Source organism: Doryrhamphus excisus, linkage group LG1 (genome assembly GCF_037039965.1).
Source record: "Doryrhamphus excisus strain RoL-2023G ecotype Guam linkage group LG1, RoL_Dexc_Guam_v1.1, whole genome shotgun sequence".
Lineage (NCBI taxonomy): Eukaryota > Metazoa > Chordata > Actinopteri > Syngnathiformes > Syngnathidae > Doryrhamphus > Doryrhamphus excisus.
This window is the reverse complement of record NC_136357.1, coordinates 7992095-8018412: the sequence shown is the minus strand read 5'-3', so window position 1 is coordinate 8018412 and position 26318 is coordinate 7992095. Positions and strand designations below refer to the sequence as shown.

The window sequence follows — 26318 nt, the reverse complement described above, 5'->3', positions numbered from 1 at the left end:
TTGTTAAAAATACATAATCATTAAGACAAAAAGTACTGACAAAAGTTGTGGGAGCATTTTACATTGTTTGGAACAAATCAATACAACATGCATGCATAGGCAAGTAGTGTTTCCAGGCATTTAGCATAAAAGTGGATGTATTAGTGAGGCGGGCCCATGGTGAAGTGAGAGTGAGACGATACAGATAATCCTCTTAAAGCCTGCAGGTATTAGGTTTTATGCTGATCCATTGTGAAGACGTGTCCTGCGTCCTACATAAACCGTTGGCCAGCTCGCTTGTGTTGGGCCGCTCAGCTGGGCTTTGGCTGTCATTGTGATACATTGCTGCATTGCCTGACCCTGCAAGGTTTTGGGTAAGTTTGCGTCTCTAATGAAAATGCATTGTATTTTGTATTTTTTTGCAAAAAAACCCTTGTCAAATGCAAGCTCATATTTTGATGAGCTTGTTTATCATCTTTAGGTGATCCACCGATGTGAACTGAAACATGCCAAAGTGGTTTGGGATCCTGTCACTCCCAGTCATTTGGGGAGAGAGCTGGACTGTCCCACTGTCACTTAATACATCTTAATCTACCACAGACGGCAGCATCTCTGCTTTTTGGAGGAACATGTATTGCCTGAGAAGGAAGCGGCTGCAGTTGAGGCGAGTCTTATTCCTCCTCACTGGCATCTTCATCTGCATTCTGTACCAGTTGACCATCAGTGCCAGACGCTACGAGACTTTGCCTTTGCCTCAGTTTAGAGATGCTTTCACTGAGGGTTCGGCCAGTTGGGTCGAGGATGTTACGGCCGAGAGCCGAGTCAAATCGGAGCTGAGAAACCAAACGACACCAGAGCCTGACACTGTGACATCATCAACTAACACAACCGATGAAGCAAAAACACCAGCGGTCGCCACCACCAATAGAACTATTGTCCACTGCATCTATGTGCCCCCTGATCCTAAGGAGGAGGCCCCCATCACTCCACCGTCTCCTACTGATGCTCCTCACATGAAGGGAGAGTACCCTGAAGATCTTTTTTCAGTGGAAGAGCGCAGACAAGGCTGGGTTGTCCTCCACATCATCGGCATGATGTACATGTTTGTGTCGCTCGCTATCGTGTGTGATGAGTTCTTCGTGCCTGCACTGGGGGTCATCATAGACAAGCTAGCCATCTCCGATGATGTAGCAGGAGCTACTTTCATGGCGGCGGGTGGCTCCGCCCCTGAGCTCTTCACTTCTTTGATTGGTGTTTTCATCGCCCACAGCAATGTGGGCATAGGCACTATTGTTGGCTCAGCGGTTTTCAACATTCTGTTTGTGATCGGGATGTGCGCTTTGTTTTCCCGGGAGGTTCTTCATCTCACATGGTGGCCACTTTTCAGAGATGTATCATTCTACATACTGGACCTCATCCTGCTCATCATCTTCTTCCTGGATAATGTCATCATGTGGTGGGAGAGTATGACGCTAGTGGCCAGTTACACCTTGTATGTCATCTTTATGAAGTTTAACAGCCAAATAGAACATACTTTCAAGAATCAGCTTCAAAAACACAAGAACATTGTCCGAGTTATTACCGATGAGGACCCTGAGGCGGTGAGTAGACAAAATACATTTACTATAATGCTGGAATTTGTTACAATAAACAGAAAGCACACACTTGTTTACATGAAAACAATGGCTTATTACATACTGTAAATATTCAAAGTATAGCTGGGGCATGTATTTATTATCTTAACAGAAAATTCATGAGAATGGGATGTTAATTAGAATCAGGTGATAACTGCTCTACAGCCTCTATCTAGTTGCTGGACGGAGGTTGTTATTTCCAAAATTTGTAACAGATTAAATGAAAAACACAAGGCTAGGATGATTCCAAAACATTGAGTTACCCAGCATGCCTTGCGGGTTATTTTCTCCATTGACAAGTGGTCTCAGACCACAACCCCAGCTAAAAGCAGCAAGAGAGCACATTTAGTGTTGGTGGAATCATAAAGTTCCTTTAAAGGGTGGGGTGCTGGTGGGTGGGAGGCCGGGGTGGGTCAAGGTTAAATAATCAAGCAGGGTTTTTTTCAAGGTGTGTTTTTCCACAGTGAGATTCACTTTAGAGCACATTTTGTGGGGTTTTATGCTCGTTCCTAACGTACATAATGAAGGTAGGGCCTTCCTCAGGTCCAACATTAGTGACCTCTGACCTCAAGACTATATTATAACCATACCTGTCAACATTTGTAATTGAAAATAAGGCAAATTCCTTCCATCCACTGTGCCAGATTGCTGTCATCATTGTCATACAGTTCAAATACAGGGAGTTTATGGGAGATTATATGAACAGGAAAAAAACAGGAAAGAAAAGCAAAGTACAAAACAGAAAGGTTGGCAGGTATGGCTGTAGGTTCTCACCAACACACTCCAAATATCTTTTATTTCCTGTTGGGGCACTGTCCCAATACGTTTGTCCACAGAGCGTAACACTAATCCTAACACAGAGCCATTTTCGACTATGTTACTAAATATAGACGCAAATACACTGACTCAGTTTGATCGATGACTCTGTTGGTAGCCAACCTTTGAGACACTTTTTCCAGCGGGTCTGTCTCACAACTGTTTATCTGCATATGTGAGTGACAGGAGGAAAAGCTCCTACTGGTTTACACATATACATTTCTAGTCTTTTACAGATTTTTTCCAGGGGAAATATATGCTGTTATATATTGACAGGATTAACAATTCCTCTAAAATTTGTTACACACAGACTGGGGACGATGACAAAAATGCCCCTCCTGCTCCAGACGACAAGAATCGGTTGAAGGTAAAGGTGAAAGCATCAATGCGTGTTATAGCTACATGATGAACTTTGTCAAGGATGAAATATGATAATATTGTTTTCAGTAAGCTATGTCTCTCCCCAGTTGAAGCCATCTCTTCAGCGTGGTGGAAGTTCAGCGTCTCTGCACAATAGCACCATGAGAAACACCATCTTCCAACTTATGATCCACACGTTAGACCCCCTGGGAGAAGGTGAGCACCCCCATATCAGCCCTAATCCAGCTATAGGAATAAAAATGCTGCCACTATACTAATACTAATAAAACATGCACTCAGTGCAAACAATGTTGTTGTCTGTGTTGTATCTATCTTATGCGATGCTTCATAATATCCATTACGTTGCAATTTTCTGCCACAAGTGTTTGTTGAAGCTGATTGATTAATGATTGCTATCTTCTTACTGAGTCAATGATTGCTCTATTCATCTGTGAAATGATTTTATTCACATGAGAGCGTGATTCATTGGCCTCATTCTGTGTTTCTTGTGTTGCTGGTCCGAATGTTTGCTCAGGGAAATTCAAGGACAAAGCAGAGAGTCTGAATAATGTTGTAAGACGGAAGACTGACGGCAACATTTCTTCAAAAAGCGAAGGTATGAAGTTAATAATCCTTTCTTTTCATGACGTTTCACTATGTTTGTGTGTTTAGAATTTGAATTTTGAGTCAAAATATTAGAAACAGCTCTCAGTTGTACACCACACCAAACTTAGTGTGATGTGCTTCAGTGTAACGGTCAAAATAAACAAAACAGTTACCATAAACATATTTTTAGATGAATACCTCTCTGACAGAGTCAATCAAAACTGATCTTGTATTGTATTTGTACAGGAAGTTGGATAGAAATAATATACACCATTAATAAATAAACATAAAATATATTAAGTCAATGTTAATAATGCTGATTTTATAATAATAATGGTAAAATAAATACAAATGTAAAATAAAATACAAAATATATTGCTGTACTATAACTAAAATAAATTAAACAAATTATTAATAGGAATAAATTATTACATTTGTAATTATATTATTTATAATATTATATTATCTAAAAAATACAGATACCATAACACATAAATTATAAATAAAATGAATAAAATGACTTGAAAATATAATAATGCTAAAAATAATACTAAAATACAGTCCAATTGTTTGTTTTGATAAACAACATAAAATGGAAAGAATATACAATGACAGATACTGTATGTTGTGGCATTGCAAGAAACATTATAAGTACATTGTTATATTAGCATGTAGCGGTATGTTCATGTATCATCATGACCTCATGACCTCAGCCTTAGGACCCGTGAATTACCCACCTTCAGGACTTTACATGACACAGCGCCTTACAAAGTGTCTGTGGTTTTTGTTGCAGATGAAGATGATGATGACGAGGAGGAGCAGGCCAGTGAGGCTGAAACTTCTCCTGCTCCAGAATCCGAGAAGACGGAGCCACCAAAAGACAAGAAGGTACTCCCCAAGCATGTGTTGGTGCCTATCAAAAAGCCCAGAAGTCAATCTTTGATACCTTTATATGTAAGAAAAGCCAACATGCACTGCGTTGTCTTACTGCCATCACGCTTGCCATCACATCTATGTCCACATTGTGATACAGGAGGACGAGCCAGCAGGAGGCGACGGGTCTGATAGTGGCGAGGAGGACAGCGATGAAGACAGTGATGATTCCAGTGAAGATGAGCGGGATGAGAATGAGGAAGAACCTCTGTCGCTAGAGTGGCCTGACACCCCACGGAAACAAATCACTTTTCTCCTCCTGCTGCCCATCGTCTTCCCTTTGTGGCTCACTGTTCCCGATGTCCGCAAACAGGTGGCCAAACAACACGTTACTTCAAATCTTTCAATCATCAACTTACACATGAAGATGCTGTTTTTTTCATGCAGAGTTCCAGAAAGTTTTTTGTGGTCACTTTCTTGGGCTCCATTCTGTGGATAGCAATCTTCTCCTACCTCATGGTGTGGTGGGCCCATCAGGTTGGTTATATGTACCTACTTAGGACACAATAGAACACTCTAATCTGCATATAGATCTATAATCAGTGGTACGATTTGGAGCTAATAAGTCAAACAAAACCATAATAACCATAATAGTTCCACTCTCACCAGTCAGGGATGGGTTGAAGGTGCATTTGAGAAGACCGTCTTCCTTGCTAAAAGCATCATTATGACAGGAGAATCTTGACCGTCTTTGGTATTGACATGGCTTTTATTCAAGCACCACACACACGTTCATTAGAACCACAAATAGAACCCACACCCCGGGTGCTTTTCTAAGTGTTTTTTTTGCTGAGTTTTCTGCACTGTACGAACTAAAAATCAACAAATTTTGCCCATTACACACAACTGGAGGCTGCACAGTGGCCACACAGCTAGGAGACCAGAGTTCGATTCTACCCTCGGCCATTTCTGTGTGGAGTTTGCATGTTCTCCCCGTGCATGTGTGGGTTTCCTCCCACATTCCAAAAACATGCTAGGTTAATTGGCGACTCCAAATTGTCCATAGGTATGAATGTGAGTGTGAATGGTTGTTTGTCTATATGTGCCCTGTGATTGGCTGGCGACCGGTCCAGGGTGTACCCCGCCTCTTGCCCGAGGACAGCTGGGATAGGCTCCAGCACCCCCTCCACCCTCATGAGGACTAGCGGTAGAAAATGAATGAATGCACATAATTGAAGTTAGCTTAATAAGTTTAAAAATTGTGTTTTTCTTCATTTTTCTTTAGCTGCTACGCCACTCCAAAATCTTCTGGCCCACTTCCTGTTTCACAACGCTGCGCTACACTTTTCAGAAGTAGTTACAAAACTCCACTAGGTGGCAGTATTCCTCTGCAAAACACCTTATTGTTCATGTGATGACTACAAGTGCTTCCTATGTAATGCACTGGGTTGATCAGTAAGGCCAAAATAATAATAATAATAAAACAATAAATAAAACAATAAAGTGAATGTGCAGTAAAGCAAACTAATAATGATGCTTTAGGAAAATGAATTAGGTAAATACTGTTGGTCCATGTGGTAATGAAGCACCTTTAAAATTCTTCTAGTTGAATTCTTTGTTTTTGTAGGTGGGCGAGACCATCGGCATCTCTGAGGAGATAATGGGCCTGACTATCCTGGCTGCAGGAACGTCCATCCCTGACCTCATCACCAGTGTGATTGTGGCCCGTAAAGGCCTTGGTGACATGGCTGTGTCCAGCTCTGTGGGCAGTAACATCTTTGACATTACTGTAGGGTGAGTTCTCATAGCAAGCACACTGTTTTTTTTAGGTCCCCTAATTGCCTCATCAGTGGGTAAATTGTGTACCACGGAAAAGACACCTATAGTTGTCTGTTGGTTTGTACTCATTAAGAGCTACCATCAGCATTGTGCAAGCTATCGGTGATGTATTGATCAAGTATACAGAACCTCAGGAAGTCTTTTTCTTACCGCTTCTCCAGCCTTCCGGTGCCGTGGCTCCTCTACTCGTCTATCCACGGATTGGTTCCCGTGGCTGTCACCAGCAATGGCCTCTTCTGCGCCATTGTGCTGCTTTTCCTCATGCTCCTCTTTGTCATCATCTCCATTGCGTCGTGCAAATGGAAGATGAACAAGGCTCTGGGTTTCACCATGTTCCTGCTCTACTTCATCTTCCTGGTGCTGAGTGTCATGCTGGAGGACCGCATCATTATCTGTCCTGTTTCCATCTGAGAGTGACATCACACCCACACATATTTTTAGAGTCTGTTCAGAATGCTGCTGTAGCCTCAAGTCATGTTATTACAACGGTCTGCATTGTCATATTTTGGTGCTAGTAGCTGCTTTTTGGGGGATTGTACAAAAATAATTTTTACAATATAAGGATGAATTGTTATTTTGTGCAGGAAATGAAACCTACTGAATATGCACACCATGGAAAAATTGTGCAAACAACATATCCATTTATTTTTATATAGTTTCATACAAATTAGTGTCCATCTTAGCAGATGATAAATCACAAACATAGTCACAACTGACAACAGGATGAAGGATGTTTTGGTTACAAGTATTTTTTTTGTACATACAGTCAAAAGGCTAATGTACATGCTATGAAACATTGCTTATTCCAAGCAAGCACACAACTTTGTTCCTTGGTTTGATCACCTTTGGATGTGATTTGAAGTCAGGGCAGGGCAGAGCTGTTTAGTTTCAAACCTGAAACCTTGCACAAAAATTGGGATTTTGTGCAAGCAAACCTGCTTTACCGTCATTTTTCAAGTCAAGTTTACTTACCCAGTAGTGTTACGACATCAACAGAATAGTTACAATAGAACCAAGTGAATATAGCTATAGTTTGACTTAGTTGATTATGACTGTACTGTACGGAGGAACTACTGTATATCATTGGTGGTCCCTTATAACACGTTGTTACATAACAAATCTCACTTTAAAAAGGGTATTGCTTTAAAAACTGTAAATAAATCACATTATAATCTCCCTTGTGGGTTCTTTTGGTACATTATAGAAAAAAGTCATACATTAATAAACATTGTGCATATAAATGAATTGAGTGCTCCTTTTTGATGCTTAACATCAGTACCATCTACTTTAGTGTCTTCATGTGTATACACGGTGACGATGGCGAGGAATGTATTTGCTCGTGGTAAAGCCGCACATTAAAACATCACAACATTAAATCTTTCCATCTTTGGCTGCTGGGCCAAAGCAAAGAGCTCATCCTGTCAAAGTGCTTTAAAAAACATGAATGTCTGAAAGCCGTTGGTTTGGTCTACACACTCGGTAACAGTCTCACCACGGGTCACCGGGACCATTGAGGCAACGTGTTACAATACACGTTTCTTCCACTTCCATTTTACAACACAAAGTCATAAAAAATGTATGTTAACTGTAAAAACAGTTGACTTGTAGAGTCCTCCATATTTACTCACTGCTCCACACCTCTCAGCGCTAACAGTGAAGAGAGAGTCATCATGGCAGTCGGTATTTTCCCGTTGTGCTTTAAAAAGCTCAGGTGAGCTGGTCCTGAGTCTGAAGTCTAAAAACATTTTTTTTGTTTGTTTTTTTTTTCATTTTAACATGTGCGTTACAGACCGGGCTCCCCAAAAGTCCTCCTGCATTCCATGACCCCTGCTCCAGGGGGGCGGTCACAGTTGTGTGTCAGTTTAACCTGACTGGGGGTGAGGCGGTCATAGGCCAGCTTGTACTCACGGTCAAAGGCGTCTGCAATGACAAGATGGCGGTAAGCGATACAGCCTCTTGGAATTTGTTACAATTCTTAACTCCAGAAATAATTATGGGTTAACTATAGACTACGGGTGTGAAAAGTATTTGTATTTGAGTAAAATTTAAAATAGTACTCACTGATATTGATGTTGTTCTTCCCCAAAGACACCAGAGCCAGGAATAACAAATCCCTGTACAGGCTCCTATTGGTAGCCCCCCCAAAAGACAATAATTCAATACTTTTCACTCATGTCGTGTTATCCAAGGGATTTTAGATTTCCTCACCTCTGTCTTTTAAAACCCAGCTCAGACCCCAGCAGCTGGATGATTTGGCTCATAGGCTGATAGACGTCACCTTTCTTGATGCTTCTCACCAAACTCTGTAGGAGCTCCACAGTGAAGAGCTGGCCTTCCTCACACAGGCCAGAACGAATCAGGGAGTTGGCACCTAAGAGGAATAAATTCATCCTAATCAAAGGCTCATTCATCGGCATCACTGTAAATATACTCATCAATAAAGTGAGGACATTATGCACAATGATGGAATTGCTTTACCAATGCATAATGTCATTTATCTATCTGGAGTATCCATTTCTAACCATGTTGCCATATCACAAAGTAATGGGTCACGTCATCCTTTGAAATCCAGCAAATTGACACAATGACTTACAATGTGTGTTCCACAGGACGTAACAAGGCTGGACTTTGTCTCGGTGCAACTTCAGATTGTCCCACATAATCCTCACAAAAACCTGCTTGCCGTCGTCTGAAGAAACACTCGAAAGAGTCTGCAGGCAAGGAAAGAAGTTCAGCGCTTTTTATATGATTTATTTCATATAAGTACTTCTTTATGTTTGGAATGAAAAGACAAGCTGCATCTAAAGCAAGAAAGATGGACTATGTACCTGATCACCACGGTGACAGTGCTGGGAGCCCAGAATGAGTGCTGGCAGGTTGCTAGGCAACTCCAGCCTCCTAAAGAACCATACAAGGTTCCAGAAGACGATGGGGTGCTGGTCCACTACCCCTGGGGAGTAGATGGCTTGGTCTCCTTCATTCACCAGGAGGCTCTCCAGCTCCTTCCAAAGAACCAGAGGGCTCAGGTATGGCACTGTCACTTGTGTAGACATCTCGGCATTCCTTTGGGCCTCCTGTTCTTGAGCTGAAGAATCTATTCCAGACATTTTGCCTTGATTGAGAGAGGCAGATGTATCCTCCTTGGAACATCTGAGAGTAGACACGGTGGATCAGTTTACAGAGATAGGCCACAAATGACCATCAAAGAAATGTGAAACAACTTGCCTGCTTTGAGGTCTCAAATCTTTGACTTCAACATTGAGGAACGGCAGGAAGGCTGTGCCACAGAAGGGACACGTGCTGTTGAGGTTGGAATCGTTAGCCGTCCAGCCGGCCACAATCTCCTCCTCATAGACCAGAGAGTCGCATGTCTTGCAAAGGGAGCAGCTGGACATCATCACCTGCATTCAAAAACGTCAGGAACGGGAGTGAACAGGAGTGAAGGGGAGTGAAACCTCATAATAAGATGTGTTAGGAATACAGAAGGGGTGTCACAAGATTAAAATGCAATGACATTCCTCGTTTGGAGAAAAGCTGTCTCGCGAGAACAGAGCAACCAGAAGCCAGTCAGACTGAATGGCATCGCACATCGCGAGTGGTGTGCGCACTAAAAGTTACAGACAGAAAGTGTTTACCATATTTTACAGGCTATAAGGCCCTACAGAGTACAATTCACACCAGCCAAAAATGCAATAATTAATGTTAAAATCTCGTCTCGGTCCCGTGGACTCAATCTCGTGCATCATCTCGTCTGGTGAGTTTGTGACACCCCAAGAATACAGTATATATGTTAAACAACTTACCTCGATAGTGTAACTGGCAGAAGGCTGGAAGCGGTTTATGTCGGGGGAGGAATCTGGAGTGTAAGGACTTCTAGAGGGAAGTGCCAAACCACCTGGATGGAATATGTACAAGTGGACTCAAAATTTGGAGCAAAATCTATTCAATTACAAACATTTTACTTAGTTGGTTTGATTGACACATTGAAGCATGTTTATTACAGTAGCAGACTGCTGCATTCCATAGAAATATTTTTATTTCGCTGACTTCTATACCTGCCTGAGAGCTAGTTGAAAATTATAGCCTTTTTATGAATTTCAGTGCAGCCCGAGCTCATGAACAATGTGACCAAAAACAAAAGTAATGCATTTATATTTTTGACTAACCAGAGAATGAGTTGTGTCGGAACACCCTGCCTGGGGAGGTGGGGCTGCTCAGCTGGGTGTGACCCGCGACGGGGCTCCTTCTGAGTCGGGCCGTGCTGACGTGCTGCGGGGATGTGAAGCCATCTACGTCGAGACAGGAGTCGTTATCGAGAAGCGAGGAGCAGTCTGCCTCTCCTGAGGTGAGCGAGGACAAACTGAGGCGATCACAGTTTGAGTCCTGCGGGAGTGATGGATGATGAAACGTGGTCAGGGAGAAAAACATCATTAGAAGGTCTGAGCGTGTTCATGGTACTGACCTGTGTTAATGATGTTTGAGAGGACAGTCGGGAGTAGAGGCGGCTCGCCTTCTCTGCAACACCCTTCCCTGCTAAGAGGACACTGCTCTTGAAGCTGTCGAGAGTGGGCGTGAAGAGAGAATCCATGGAGAAGGAGGAGGCAGAGGGAGTGGGGGATGAAGGTAACACCAAAGAAGAAGGCCTCTCCCTGCCTTTATTAGACACACCAAGAGGGAGAGATGGCGATGTTCTGAGCCGGTCTCGAGATTTAACAGGCAACGGGAGATGCGTGTTGGAGCGAAGCAGGACAGGGGGTCGGGTGGACTGTAGAGAGGGACTTGATTGGCTCTGCAGGTCCATACTGGGTGCGCGGCTCCTCAGAGGGCTGTTTGTATTGTTCATGTACATCTCAATCTCTTCTGCCAACTCACGCCGAGTGGTAGGTGTGCTTACACTGTCCTGATCCTGTTCTTGCGCTGTTTCCATTAGCGAAAGCGGATCAAAGCCTGTTTGAATATCTGTCCGACCAGCTGTGCCACGGCTGCAACTCACGGTCTTTCGCTTTGCGTTCTGGTCACCGTCAGTCTCTGACTTCTCCTCCTCCAACCCGGCCAGTTTGTCAGCAGGAAGGTGATGCTGCTTTGTGGTGCTGAGCTGGGGGACGGTGAGCATAAGGGTTGCCGATCCAACTGACAAGTCTAAAGACTTTGGCCTCTCTGATGGAGTCAGAGCTCCACATTGCATGGAGTCGCTGGATGCTTGACTGGAAACCAGACTGTCAGCATTGGCTGTGAAAGAATCACATGCTTTAACATTTTATACGGCCTCAAAGAGGATGTGAGCAGTATACAATGACATCAGCGCAATTGAAATTGGAATGACGTTGAAGCTTCATCACTACTTTTCTGATCTGTGAAGCACACATTTTGTTCCTCGGTTCATTTGTTGTAAAATTTCTCTGAGCATGATCAAGCTCTAATCATCACTAAGGCTGTAGAGGAGCTGATTCATATCATTACAGTATATGTAACAACAATGCACAACAAATCCTATCAGACATGCAATCATCTCGTTACATAACAGTCACATCCATCGCCATAGTTCTTTTTTCAAGGAAGAGATGCTAAAATTAGACATTACATTACAGTACGCCCATGCTGGAACATTTGCTTGGCTGGTCAGTTTGGTGATTTATTCCTCTGTTATGGTCACAGACTGTGAGATTAAAAAAAAATAGCAGTTCATCCATAACTCACTGTGCTGCTTTGCTCCTTTGTCCTCTACAAGTGGTGTGCTTTCGCTCTCTTTGCAGCACATCTTCTCCTCCTCCTTGGACAAGGAGTCATAGCCTTGGTCCGACTGTCCACCTGAAAGATCATTTTTATGCTATATCTTTTTTGCCAATTCACATCGAACGGAGAGTGTTGTGTCTGCCTACCTGTGCTAAATCCATCATCACTGGAGTCCATTTTGTTGAAGTCTGTGTCGATGGAGGTACGCTCAGCAGAGTCATTAGCACTGTCCAAACTACCATGACTGACTGTGTCAAGGTCACTACCGTCTGTGGGGAGATGGACATCACAGTTTTTGCCACTTTTGTAAACATTGCAAAGCAGGGGTAAATAATAATGCATCGATCTTAATGACAAAATTGGGATTATTGTCTTAGGTTCCCTAAATGGGGTACGCCAATTGGAACAGGGAGTATGTAAATAAAAATGAAAACACTAACAATTACCAGTGCAACTGAATGCCTTTCAAAGGTTTGGGAACCACTGTCCTAGACATTTAGTGTATCATTCTGATTAGTTTATACTGTATTTATATATACCATTAACATTACTTTGGTTTTACTTAACAATTGGTTATTTCTTTCACTCTTTAAGTTGTATGCAGTTAAATTATGGGATTTACAACAGTTGTTAAGAACATAGGATGACAAAGTACCACACCAAATTTTTTTCTCTGCTATTCTCTTTCTGTGTTTATTCTCAATTAATATGAATTCTAGAATGTTGAAAGTTTTATTGTAACAGAGCTCAAATAACAGCTTATGGAAATACATCTTGGAATAAATCACCAGCTTTCTCAAAACAATTCCAAATCCTAAGCATCATGGAGAGATATTTTATGGATGTTTGATTTACCTCTGTGTACTGTATGAACCAGAGAGTGATTTATTGTGTGCAGATTGTTATTATAGGATCTCACACAACGTGTGATTCAAATAATGAGCTTCTCACTGGTCTGTTGTGGGAATTAGAGACAGACATTTTGGTTGGGAACAAGATAAGGAGGACATCACTCAATACAAGCACATTGTTGCCACATGATTTATGCATCAGTGGGAGTGTGTAATACATAGATTGGTGCTATTGAGTAACTGCTATTGCATTAATCAAATCACAAATAAAAATGTTCCCATTTTAAAACGTGTCTGGGATATGTCAGCAATAACATGTTCATAACTTGTGCATATCTACAGTGATCATTTCATGCAAACTATGTTTCTGGGATGTATCACCAATAACACGTTCATAACATAACTCATAGATTAGCCACTTCCTGAAAAGATAATTAGACAAACTAATGCACTTGTTACAGCCTACCTGATAGCTGGGTTTCTCTGTGTGATGTTGTTTGTTTCTTCCCTGCTTGCTTGAATTGTCCGACACCCAGGACCACATTTCTTAGCTTCCCCCACAAAAAGAAACCTCCTCTGGTGGTGGAGGGCCATGTGCTCTCCAACACCGCCTTTAGTAAGAATATCACGATGAGCGCTTTCAGCTTTGCAAGAAATTATAAATAAATTCCGCTATCAAAAGAGCCCACACCTTGTTGTAGTAGCCATAGGTGATGGCATTGGGTTGAATCCCAGCCTTCTTCATCTCAAACAGCACCTTGACTGCCAGGACTGGCTGGCTGTACTGACCACATAGTTGCAGCAACACGCGGTAACAAACCTTGAACAAAAACATAAACTAATAACTTAACACCACCACTAAAACTAACCACACCACTACAGTGCATCCGGAAAGTATTCACAGCGCTTATACTCCATTATACTCAAATACTCCATTATGACAATGTGAAAAAAGTTTTTTTTGACATGTTTTGAATTTATTAAAAATAGAAAACAAAAAAATCACATTTACATAAGTATTCACAGCCTTTGCTTAATACTTTGTTGATCCAACTTTGGCAGCAATTACAGCCTCAAGTCTTTTTGAATATGATCCCACAAGTTTAGCACACCTATCTTTAGGCAGTTTTGCCCATTCTTCTTTGCAATAAGTCTCAAGCTCCATCAGGTTGGATGGGAGACGTCTGTGCACAGCCATTTTCAGATCTCTCCAGAGATGTTCCATCGGATTCAAGTCTGGACTCTGGCTGGGCCACTCCAGGACATTCACGGAGTGGTTCTGAAGCCAATCTTTTGAGATCTTGGCTGTGTGCTTCGGGTCGTTGTCCTGCTGAAAAATGAACCTTCGCCCCAGCCTGAGGTCAAGAGCGCTCTGGAGCAGGTTTTCATCCAGGATATCTCTATATATTGCTGCATTCATTTTTCCTTCTATCCTGACTAGTCTGCCAGTTCCTGCTGCAGAAAAACATCCCCACAGCACGATGCTGCCACCACCGCGCTTCACTGTAGGGATGGTATTGGCCTGGTGATGAGCAGTGCCTGGTTTCCTCCAAACATGGCGCCTGGCATTCACACCAAAGAGTTCAATCTTTGTCTCATCAGACCAGAGAATTTTGTTTCTCATGGTCTGAGAGTCATTCAGGTGCTTTTTGGCAAATTCCAGATGGGCTGCCATGTTCCTTTTACTAAGGAGTGGCTTTCGTCTGGCCACTCTACCATACAGGCCTGATTGGTGGATTGCTGCAGAGATGGTTGTCCTTCTGGAAGGCTCTCCTCTCTCCACAGAGGAACGCTGGAGCTCTGACAGAGTGACCATCGGGGCCTTGGTCATCTCCCTGACTAAGGCCCTTCTTCCCCGATCGCTCAGTTTAGAAGGCCGGCCAGCTCTAGGAAGAGTCCTGGTGGTTCCAAACGTCTTCCATTTACGAATAATGGAGGCCACTGTGCTCATTGGGACCTTCAAAGCAACAGAAATTTTTCTGTATCCTTCCCCAGATTTGTGCCTCAAGACAATCCTGTCTCGCAGGTCTACAGACAGTTCTTTTGACTTCATGCTTGGTGTTTGTGCTCTGACATGCACAGTCAACTGTGGGACCTTATATAGACAGTTATTATATTTCCAAATCATGTCCAATCAACTGAATTTACTGCAGGTGGACTCCAATTAAGCTGTAGAAAGATCTCAAGGATGATCAGTGGAAAAAAGATGCACCTGAGCTCAATTTTGAGCTTCATGGCAAAGGCTGTGAATACTTATGTAAATATGATTTTTTTTGTTTTCTATTTTTAATAAATTCAAAACATGTCAAAAAAAACTTTTTTCACATTGTCATAATGGAGTATTTTGTGTAATTTAATTCAGTTTGGAATGAGGCTGTAACATGACAAAATGTAGAAAAAGTGAAGCGCTGTGAATACTTTCCGGATGCACTGTATTTTGCAGGGAGCTGTGTGTCTATATCCTACCTCATCTGGAGCCTGCAACTTCTTGTCTTGCATCTTCCTCAGCACATCATAAGCCATGCGTAGTGCCCGCACTTTCGAGGGACACTTATCGACAAAACCAGGCAGGCAGATGAACCACAAGCCATAGCAGTGGCGAAGAAGACACTTGGACCACATTTGAGGCATGGATGAATAGGTTTGTGCCATTTTTTGAGCAGATTTAATCTCCTGAAATAGAAAAAAATCAATTTATACATTTAGTGTATGAGTTTGGGAATGTAAAATGTCCTATAAAATTTTTATTAAGAGTATAGCTGAAAAAAATGAGTTGAGCCGACCTGTTTGGAGCGTCTAAAGATGGCTGTTGGACTGGCTGGGCTGCTGTGGCGTGAAGCATTGCCTGATGATGGAGGATTTGGTCCCTCAAGTGGGTCTAGAAGTTCAGCGTTTAGAACAGGAAACCCAGAGTAGCTGGAAAAATACAGTGTATGCCATCAAACACCATTACATTTAAAATCACAAACAGAAAAAAAATAAATCTCCAGCTATGTCAGACGGAACGGTTTAGCACTGAATTGCCAATCTGAGGCGACCCAGCTCAAAATAATGACTTGGCTCCTAGTAGACCCCGACTGATATGGGGCTTTTGGGGCCGGTGCCGATACCGATCCCATCCCAGCTCTCAATGGCAAGGAGTTGATGGCGTTCCACTTGCTCTCAATGGCTGCTGCCAGACCTGATTGAGCCTTGAAGTGTAGCGGCCTTGTGTGCGGCTGGTCCGACAACTGCTCAAGATGTGTCGCTGAATTTGTGCACAGGGCACAGTTTGGATTCTTGCCATATCATTGGTGAAGGTTTGCTTGGGATGGAAGCACATCATACGTATGTACCTATTATGATGAAACTGATGTTTCTTGCTTCCTTTTCTCAGAGCTGCCTGCAGGTGAGCTTATCCATTGTCCCTTCTTGGCAAGAGAGACAGCCTTTGCGCTTCTGTCAGCCTCCTCCTGCCGCTGCACCTCCTCTACCACCATTTTCCTCCTTTGTAAAACTGAAGCTGTGCACCAAGTTGGTTTATTCACTGCAAAAGCTCTTCCCAACTGGACATGTCCCACAATGTTGTTGTGCTTCGGGGCTGCGGGGCTGACGTAGCAAGCTGTGTAGTGTTATATTGTTTTTCCAAAGTCACAGCTTACCATGGTGTAAAAAAAGCAGTTTCTTTCAGTGTTTCTCTGCAGCAGCGGAGTGCTCTTTCTGTGTGTGTGTGGAGGCGGGGCCAGGGACTCAGGCAGAGAGCACAAAAAGAGACATAACAGAACAGAGCGACAGAAAATCCGCACAGGAAAAAAAAGTGAACATATCGGTTACATATTCACCGATATTGATTAATCTGTGATACCTCATATCGACCCGATCTAGATGTAAAAGATGTTTATGCTGTATCTCAAAAGGGGCTGCCACAGACAGTGTGTGCTCACTGTCTGGGAAACTTAGTTTTTCACTTGTGGTAGATGTACAAATGAAAGAAGTTTATCTAGCCCCCTTGAATTCCATATTCAAGTGTGATATTTCGGAGTAACTCCACAATCACTCTACATACATGAGTCCATTTTCTTTTGCCAATATCGTTGGCTGTGTCTTTCAGGAAACTTCAGGGGCTTACTGTACCACCTATTTCATAATTTTTTTGTTTCCACGTGGATAAATCTATCCCTAAAGCCCTTGGTGTAGTCAGATGTACAGATTTTAATATTACCTGTAACACAGAGGATGCTCTTCTCCTTCTGGCAGTGGAGGAAGCTCTGGAGGGTTGATGTAAACCGTGTGCTCACTGCGATGGGATTCGTCCAGTTCTATCAGTCTGGTGTCTTCTGGCTTTTCACTGTCCACCTGGTTTACAATAAAGATAGAAGATTTGATGACTCCCAAAACTACACCTTTTCTTGACACAAATGGTATGGGGAAACAAAATCATATGATGAAAAGTGGTGACAACAACAAAACAAAATGATGACTGATTGTTCACAAAAGGCAGTTACTAGGTTTCTATGAGTCGCTTAGCAGCAAATGTCCAACTTGTGCTTCACCAAACATGAATATTAAGGGAGCTGAATAGCTCCTGGGTGAAACTGTGTTAAGGACTTCTTTTCCACTCGGTCGAGTGGATGATTAAGAGCAGCAACTCTCTCTGACCAATCTGACCTTGTTTCGATTCTGCTCTTTTGTTTCTTCCGCTCATTGCCCTTCCTGTTACACCCGAGAGGTCTTTCACAAGTCCACATGCGTCTTCAACCTAAGCAGGAGGCTGTTGACAATGAATGAATCAATGCTTCCACTTCTCGATACTAACCGCAGTGACCATTCATAGAGTGTCTCACGCAGGACACAAGCGTGACTTCCTGATTGCAAAAGTTTGCAAGCACATACACTTTTTTTCACCCAAGAAAGGAGGATGTTTTTGTCTTTTTGGATTTCAAAACACATGTTGGCATGACTGTGTTCAAAACTGACTGGAAGGACTAGCAATGAACCAAATGGCAAAATGCACTATATTATTTAAAAATGCTGCAATTTGTTTACCTCCAATTGTAATAGTAAAAGTTTAAGTAATTAAGCATCTCATAATATAAACCTGTAAAAAATGAACTTTTCAGATCTTGCATTCTTTTCACCATCTCTCAAAAGTGCTGTTGAGTGATTTTAGTGACAATCATTAATCTCACTGCCTCAGCATCATATCTACTAAGTGCAAAACCAATATGCTCTTCACTTTAATGGCATTTTGTTCAATAATTCAGAGCACTGACACAATATAGAAGCTAATGCGCAAACCTATCCTGAATTCTCAACATGCACCAAGAAAAACATTCATGCTTTAAGGTCAGCAGTGGACATTATGGTTGAGACCGCACATGATGCTATTAGTGTGTAAAAACTTACTGTCATTCAGACAATATCAACAAAAGCTGTTGTGTGCTTACCTTGGCTCCTGTGAAGAGCTATCAGGCAATGACAAGAACAAAGCAGCAATGAGAGAAGACAAAAGGCAGAAAATTGCATGAAATACAGTAACATAAAGTATAGTTAAAGCATAGATATGAGAAAGAGAACGTTAAGCAAATGAAAGAACTGAAGAAACTGGGTGCAGGTCAGATGTATTATTAATAGTAGAACATTGCTTCTTCACAGAAAAATGATTCATTATTAGTAAGACCAGGTCAACCCTCACCTTATCAGCACACTCGTCAAAGAAAGCCAAACTTGCATCTTTGTCACTGACAAAGGAGCATTCCTCTATGAAGCGGCTGAACATTTGAGTCTTGGTCATGAGGGAGTAAAACCTCTGATGGGAGCGGTCTCTGCTTTTCAAGAAGCCTTAAAAAAACACAACAAAGATATTATGTAAGGCCACACGTGACATGATGGGATTTATTCGACTGGACCCTCATTAATCAAGCTGCAGTGTTGCTAAACTGTGAGAAATATCAGAACCGTTGTTGAAACAAGGACTCTGCTTTGCTTGGCTAAGAGCGATCAAGACATGAAAACATGGACATGGAGCTATTAGTCTGCCATATCTCTTCAGTGAAATTACAGTGCTTTGTACGACATTGTACCTTGTAGGTCAAAAAGGGAGGTGACATCCGTGGTCTTCTCAGAGGGGGCCTGGGTGATGGGCTGCAGATAAGAGCGGTAACCTCTGAGGATGGCTGCCATGAAGCGCAGGAAGGCCTCCTGGATCTCCAGCTCCAGCGTTTGGAGACTCTTCCCACCATTGAGCTCCCTGTCAGCCACCGCGTGTCCCACTTGTACATCTTCATGGCTAAAATGACCACCTGAGAGCAGGTAGAAGTACATCTGCTTATAACAAAACTTTGAAAATAAACATTATCACTCATATGTTTACTAGTGCACTTGATGTGAGATTTAGTTCTTAAAAGGACCATTATGTAATCTGATAAGCCAGATGTTTTGTCAAATCCATCTAGACAGGCAGACCGTTGTTGTCCTGTTCTGATAAATCTGCTCAAGTTAGCAGTTTCCCTTTCACCGCATCAAGGATGCTACCTATATTTCTTCAATGGATACTGACTGGCTTACATAGATTGAAAGCTTATTCCTGTGTTCTTTACAATAGCATGACTGTGCAAAATTGAATAAAATCATTGATTTGTGTCATTCTATTTTAGTTTAGCGAGAGCTTTGTGTGATAAGCTGTGTAGGCCACACAAGCAAGGAAGTGGCGGTAGAAAGCATTTCTCCTTATTTCACAGGCTGACCACGATGCGCATTACAAAATAGCCAGGTGACGTATGGAAAGTTAAGTAAGACAAACAAGTACTTCTGGAAATTTACTGTATGTGACTAATTAAGCAGGTAGAACAAGAGTAAGCACCTTAAAGGGTAAAGTATCCATAAGGGAGGGACAAAATTGACAACTGTTTTGTATTGCAATGTAAAAAGTATTGATGACTTCTTGTAAAATTCACTATGCAAGCTGACTCACCAACTAAATTATTCATGAAACCCATTATTGGCCAGGACTCACCCTCTGTGAGCTGCTGATGGAGTTTATTCAGAGAATTCAAAAGATGTTTGCAGGCTCTCCCCGGCAATATTTTCCACGTTAAAGCCTTCTTGTCTTCTTTCCTGCAATCACACCACATGGTTTTCATTACAGAGGGAGGCAGATAGTTATATCATGACTGACAATTTAATCGCTCAATGAGACAACCTTTGAAGCTGAGTGGTACATGCAGTTGATTTAATGTAAGAATTTTTCACATTCCAGCTTTTAGCATTACATAAGGGTGGCCCTCAATGATAACCCTGAAGAACTTTTGTGTATTTTTGTTCATCATTATGCCAGAAACCTTACAATCACTCACTGGGAAATAGTGTTGGTGTCCAGATCCACACAGCTGATATCAGCTGGGGGCACGTACAAGTCAAAATATCGAGAATCCACCCCCACAATGAAAGGACATGGTGCACTGAGTACACCCGCCAGGGCTAGGGGGCACAGGGGGATGTAGGGGCACGGCCAGTGGAAGGGGAAAATCATCTGAAAGAAAGAAATATTTTCATCAGTAATGTCCACCAATAAGACATTCAGAACCTAATAATAAAACATTTCACAGTTGTTCAATGTGGCCATATTTGGAGAGTTAAGAAGAGCCATGGCAACAGTGGAACAAAAAGACAAAGCATACTTACAGACACAAGGGCCTCTGTAACACTAGTGAGTACTGCAGGACGCAGGGAGTGGACCAGGATCTTGTGCTCTGTGACGGCCAACACCAACAGAGTGGCAGCGTTTTTCGGGCCCAGATTTAGTAGTAATGTAGACAGGCTTCCACCACTTTTAGGTCAAAAACATCGAATGAAATCAAGACTGTCTTGTGGATTCAGACGCAATCGTTTTTGTTTTTCCCATACCTGAGCAGAAGTGGCGAGGACACTGGTTGGCTCAGTATGAGGCTGTCATGTGGAGAGAGCTTTAGAAAACACACAAGGTTAGAACAAAAATCAACATATTGGAAGTGAAGTCATTTCATGAAATTCAAGACCTGCACGAGGATGCGTGGCCTCTGGATAGAGGGGAACGGCACATTTTGCATGAAGTGAGAGATGTGTCTACAAACACAAAACAGAAATCCAACAATTACAATGGGAAACACCGACTGTTTTCCAAACAATACAGAAATGTGTAATCATAGCTTACTTTTCAATGGGTAGTGCGTGTGGTCCGGATATGGAGTATCGGTAGAGAAAAGTGAGGAAGCTCCTGAAGGACTGGAAGAAGGGCCATCGTGAGAGGAGACAGATGCTCTTGTTGCTGTAAACACTCCTGGTCCCGCCAGGTCCGAGATCAGAGCTGAGCAGGCCGAGCTGTGACAGCTGATGCTTAGAGAGATTCTCCTCTGAGTAAGGCTCATAGAATTGTATCGCTGCTCCGTACACCTGCACACCAAACAAATCTGCATTTTGAGCCTTGTTTCCTGGAGAAAACTTCACAGCACTACAGTATTGTTCGCACTAAAAAGACTATAGTGCTATTTTTAAAGGATTTCCAAGTGTGTCAAACCGGCTCCACAATAGAATATTTTGAAACAACTGATATGATGCACAGTCCTTTGTTCTTCCTCACAAATAAATTAGAAAGGATTCCAGGCCTGAGGTACCAGGGGACCCTGCAGCGTACAGAATGGTGGCACCCAGAAGATGGAGTGAGCACTGAGGCGATCTGCAATGAGCTATCCATTATTCACAAGATGAGCTGCAAAATTTCTTTTTATGCCGCATTGCTCTCAAAGTCAAAACAGCCTTTTAGTATTCCAAACACAGTTTTAGACCATTTGGAATCCAGTCAGAGCTGAGGCATAATGGTTAGGACGACTGCGTGATATTCTTAGAAATACTAATGCAGTTCATGAACAAAATAATCCGCAAGAGACACTACAGTGTTGGATGTGTGACTATGGTAGAACTTGTGTAATTCACTGCATGATGTCATTTAGGCTTTGGCGTTACCTTTTCTCCTGAAGCCCCCGTCAGTACAAATGTGGAAAAAACAGGAAGGGCATGTTTGGTGTGTGCAGGCCAGCACTCAATAGTTGCCCCCATGGGCAGGCAGAACATAGGCACTGACTCAGGCAGTGGAAAAGACTCATGGTCCTCTTCGGGGTACCTGCACAGCAGACCTGTAAGCAAATGCATACATTAACATTTAGCTCGACATGGCTATTTGCTTGTAGGTCAAATGTAATATCATTTAACATTTCACTGTACCTGCTTTGCATGCAATAGTGTTTGCTTTTGCCAAAGACTTCTTATAACACAGGTAGACGGATGATCCCCACTGGAAAACATCCAAAGACACTCAATGAAAGTGAATGAAATGATCAAATGGTCAATGAAAACTTCTGTATAGACAGTAAAGGTGCTACAAAAAGCATAACTTATGTTCCCACCATGCTGCTGTTGAGGTTCCTGTCCACTTTACAGAAAGTGTGAGGGGGCGTCTCTCCCTTGCCGGGGACAATGACGCAGACATCAGTGACTGCCAATGAGGTATGAGGCTGGCTCTTCGGAGCGCGGCGGTAGGTGATGTAGATGCGCTGAGACGATGAGCTGCTGATGTTAGCAGGACGACCTGAGGGCGTGGTTTGGACGATGTGACATCCAGGCTTCAGCTTTTCTTTCCACTCGTACAACACACTGTAAAAATGAGTAAGAATTAGTGTTGTCAATCTTAGCATATGAACATTAGCCTGGGGACAAACCTCTAAAATCAGGAGTTAGGCTAAACCTTTTCTTCACCTATGGAAGAACTTTAAAGCCCTGATCCCAACACTTTTGGAATGAACGAGAAAGATTGTGACAACTGTTTTCTGGGTAAATGGGTAAAGCAGGGCAAACTCCATATTTTCATTCATTTTCAGTTTCTCTATGTATCCTAATAAATGTGTACATAGAGTTGCCTTTAAGAGCAGATTAATGTGACCCAAGGCAGAAAAGTGATTAGTGACACTGCTGTGTAAAGGGTCAGTGAATAGGGATTAGTGCTTACCCAAGATCTGTGAGCGGAGGCTTATCTCGACCTCGCTTAAAGCACAGGAATATCTGTGGGCCCCTGAGGCTGGCTCCATTGAGCTCCGCCGACAAGCCTGAGGGAGTAGTTTCGACACAGGTGAAGCCAGGGGGCACCTCTTCGCCCAGGGAGCGGATCACTATGGCAACATCTGTGATGGGCGCTTTGGGTTTGACAGATTTGGGACTGGTATCATCAAAGTGCAGCTCCTCCTCCAAAAGCTTGGACGAGTCAGTGAGGCCAGCAACCACAAAGTAGTCGGCTACACGAGGGGCTTTATCCTCCATCATTTCCCATTCCCAAAGTGAGAACTGGAAACAGAGAGGGACGGAAGAGAGCCACTATGAATTTTAATGACTTTGCTGGATGTAGCCTAAAAGAGGAAAAGCTTGAGCATAATGGTTAAGCTGAATGGCCGCATTAGACATGGGTGCCGCAACAGCATGAGGAATGTAAAACAGACATAACCTATATAACATACCGTATACTCTACTTGGGGAATAACATACTATAATGAGTGCATCTGGAAACACTTTCACTCCTGACTGCAAAATCTCCATATTTCACATAGAAATATGGGAAACCCCAAGATCAGTGACCTTACTCTATGCCGTGACTGATTATGTAATACAAAACATATGCTTTCGTTGAGAATAAAAAACAGCCAAAGAAAACAAACATACCTTCGGGAGAAAAGAGGGGAGTGCAAAAAAGATGTATTTTTCGTTTTAAAGGGGAAAAGGTTGACATTCAACCATACAGCGTGATATAAGGGAAACTTGTTTGCGTTATCATAAAACATGGAGCCCTGGGAGCCTGCAGCACTGGGCTGGTTACTCAGCTGAAGAAAAATGCATTTCTTTCAAATCTCTAATATGTATATGATGCAACATTGACTTGTTTTATACTTATGTGACATATCTATGACATACATGCAGTATATGATGCTAGGTGGGTGAACAGAGTAAATATTTGGAAAATTTGCAGACAATAAAAGGTACTACTCAAATATTGTTGTAATGAGAGAAGACCGGAGGGACCACTGGTATGTAACTATTGTTGCTTCAAGATACAACTGTCTTTAGTCTGACTAGGATGCTATTCCTCTTTGGTTCAAAGGTAATCAACCTAACCTGACCATGAAATAAAACTGGAGTTGAGTTGATAAAACATCTTCTATGATCTTCTGAGCCTTTTCAACTTTCGACTTTAAAAGCTAACAGAACTATGTGTTATTTTATAGTGGTGAGTATAGTGTGGTATACTTTCATGTGGTTCATTTGGTCTCAAAAGTGTTCATTGTCAATGGTAACCTTATTTTATGCAGTTTGAATAAATTAGTCATTGGGACATGATGTTCTATGTTACTGTGGTACATTTGGCTAGTAATTATGCTACTAATTTCACTCTTTAACACATAGAAGTATTAAACACGGATCAGTATTGGATGAACAGATGACTGTGACGATGAGAGAATGGCAGCTTGCGTGATGTGTGAAGAAGGTGGCCAGAAATAAATGAACCGAGGAAGTTGAAGCATCATAACGCTTCACAGAATCAAGAGCATGCCCCCAACAGATGGTGTTTAAGTGTCAGTGATGATGTTTAAACAGTCCCATCCGTCCTTTCTACTTTGTCTTCCAAGTCTTCAAGCCACACATAAATCAAACACCTCAACTAAACAGTAGCCACACATCTCATTATAATCATTATATAATATGCACTGCACACTTTATGGTCATGTGACATCAGGGATGTGCTCTCCCCCTCAGCGGATATAAACTTGAATGTTTCTCACCATAGCAACATTAATAGTAGAACTGATGAGAGCGTCATCCTACATAAAGTCAACTAACGTAAAATTATCTTAAGAAAAGTAACCCAACAGGCTGTTATTACATCTTAAATTAATGTATGGAAGTTTTCTTTTGTACTGTAGCAAACTAGACATTTTAAGTACATGCATAAAAAGCTGAAACAAACAAATAATTTGGCAAAAAGTAGAAGTGGTTGACACTCATCCCTCCTCCATTGTTTCATTCAGCAATGTTCTTTCACTGAAGCCAACTTCCCTAATCTCATCAGATTTTGTTATGAGTCATCTCCATCCATTATACAGTAGCTGAGACATCATGTTCTCAACATTTCAACTCTACCCCTACACTCTTTTTACAGTCTCAACATTAAGTAGGGCTGTACTTGAGATGCAATGCCGTATAACTGTTTCTTTCATGCTGGAATGGTATGCACCTCTCCACTTTCAATCCAGTGTTCAGAGTTCAAACCTCGGTGGAATCTGCTTTGCTGTTTCTTTGAAATATGACATCAAGGAAAATGTTATTTTAAAACATACATAGTATGTCCGCACAACTCTTCAAATTCTTAGCATATCGATATGTGGAGAAAATTATTCATAGGATTTAAAGACACTCAATGTCCTAATAATTATTGAACATGATTCTAATTAATATTGGTGTATTGATTTAGATTCCTATTCTCCAACTACATTGATCTGTGTTCAGCAAGTTGACATATCGATCTAACATTGTTTAAAATAGATTACATGGATACTAGGAAATAAAGCATTGTATTATATGGATGTGTGTTTTTCTCAAACTTTTAATGGTAAAGACGTTAAATGTTACTTGTGTAAATCGATTGATCATGCCTGTTGAGTGGAGGGCACGGATTGGATTGGATTGAACAACATTGCCCACAATCTTTAAGGTTTATTTCATATGTTATCTTTTACGTCTAATCAGACATACTGTATATTCCGTCATAGATGGTATTGTTTGGCACATTATAGTTATGGAGCCCTTAAGACCTCAGCATCACCAGTGTTGTTGTGATTATTCTGTGAGGACTGCGTGGGATTAGAGGGCCTGTTGGCAGCAGGCGGGGCAGGGAGGATGGAGGAGGAGAAGGAAACACCACGTTTGACTCTGGATCTTTTCAACAACACAATCATCATCATCAGTCATTTGCATTACATATGTGTGACTCTGACTAAACACAATAACACCTAATGTTAATACACTGTAAACTGTAACGCTACATAACGCACATTGGTTTCCAAACACAAGAGTCCATTTTGTGCAGTAGCATCTTTACAGAGGATGAAAAAAGCCCTCATATGACTCCATCATGACCAATGGGTACATCATACACCGCCAACGACAACGGCTGTACGTTAGAAAGCAGCTAACCGTTCATATATTTGCGTTTTCTAACATAGAGGATTGCTATGGAAACAATACAAGAAGCAATAAAACGTTAAAACGTCAAAAGATCAAAAGAAAGGCTTGATTATGTCCATTTAAATGTACTCACATTTCAAGAAGAGCAGGCGATAACGTGACGTGATTTTAATCCTTCACTGGTGTCTGGCGACGACAAATGATGGTCTTTCGTCTATTCCTCCCTGCCTTTCTTCGAATGCGTCTCAAATGAAAGTAACAATAAAAAACACAATAAAATACTTCACAGTGTGGTTGTGGACGCGTCGGTGTATTCCTGAGCAGCGATTTATCCAGACTTGCGATGGACACGTGACCGCTTACAAACGACGTGACGTCACGAATGACG

The 26318-nt window shown here is 42.0% G+C and overlaps 2 protein-coding genes across 4 annotated transcripts; one reads left to right on the top strand and one right to left on the bottom strand.

Annotated features, from left to right (window-relative positions):
* The first annotated feature begins 39 nt into the window (after window positions 1-39).
* Window positions 40-7413, top strand: LOC131130832 (sodium/potassium/calcium exchanger 1). 2 transcript variants are annotated; one of them, XM_058074878.2, is made up of 10 exons: window positions 40-353; window positions 461-1580; window positions 2740-2796; window positions 2897-3005; window positions 3325-3405; window positions 4189-4349; window positions 4429-4641; window positions 4716-4805; window positions 5896-6062; window positions 6269-7413. In XM_058074878.2, exons 2-10 carry the CDS (start codon window positions 609-611, stop codon window positions 6516-6518), a joined length of 2100 nt encoding a protein of 699 aa, XP_057930861.2. In that variant the 5' UTR covers window positions 40-353; window positions 461-608; the 3' UTR covers window positions 6519-7413. The 2 variants fall into 2 exon arrangements, with proteins under 2 accessions (XP_057930861.2, XP_057930862.2); XM_058074879.2 differs by having other exon boundaries at window positions 55-353; window positions 4189-4283; window positions 6269-7409.
* On the bottom strand, window positions 6720-26318 carry dennd4a (DENN/MADD domain containing 4A). Of its 2 annotated transcripts, XM_058074876.2 has the most exons (30): window positions 26064-26317; window positions 22710-23041; window positions 22111-22357; window positions 21929-21998; window positions 21671-21840; window positions 20862-21100; window positions 20707-20773; window positions 20576-20634; window positions 20354-20498; window positions 20026-20201; window positions 19686-19786; window positions 18754-18972; window positions 18366-18511; window positions 18118-18135; window positions 16893-17026; window positions 15475-15607; window positions 15158-15364; window positions 13383-13511; window positions 13158-13302; window positions 11987-12109; window positions 11805-11915; window positions 10570-11336; window positions 10274-10490; window positions 9911-10002; window positions 9333-9508; window positions 8936-9257; window positions 8701-8818; window positions 8316-8478; window positions 8169-8233; window positions 6720-8027 (listed from the first exon to the last, which is right to left on the bottom strand). In XM_058074876.2, exons 2-30 carry the CDS (start codon window positions 23018-23020, stop codon window positions 7891-7893), a joined length of 5007 nt encoding a protein of 1668 aa, XP_057930859.2. In that variant the 5' UTR covers window positions 23021-23041; window positions 26064-26317; the 3' UTR covers window positions 6720-7890. The 2 variants fall into 2 exon arrangements, with proteins under 2 accessions (XP_057930859.2, XP_057930860.2); XM_058074877.2 differs by lacking the exon at window positions 18118-18135 and having other exon boundaries at window positions 26064-26318.

Excerpts from the sequence above, each read along its gene's own strand:
- LOC131130832 (XM_058074878.2), top strand. The coding sequence starts at position 609 with ATGTATTGCCTGAGAAGGAAGCGGCTGCAGTTGAGGCGAGTCTTATTC. Across the intron at positions 1,581-2,739 it reads CCGATGAGGACCCTGAGGCG|ACTGGGGACGATGACAAAAA; the intron begins GTGAGTAGACAA and ends TGTTACACACAG. Across the intron at positions 4,806-5,895 it reads TGGTGTGGTGGGCCCATCAG|GTGGGCGAGACCATCGGCAT; the intron begins GTTGGTTATATG and ends TTGTTTTTGTAG.
- dennd4a (XM_058074876.2), bottom strand. The coding sequence starts at position 23,020 with ATGATGGAGGATAAAGCCCCTCGTGTAGCCGACTACTTTGTGGTTGCT. Across the intron at positions 21,999-22,110 it reads GGAACCTCAACAGCAGCATG|TGGGGATCATCCGTCTACCT; the intron begins GTGGGAACATAA and ends GATGTTTTCCAG. Across the intron at positions 11,916-11,986 it reads TGATGATGGATTTAGCACAG|GTGGACAGTCGGACCAAGGC; the intron begins GTAGGCAGACAC and ends ATGATCTTTCAG.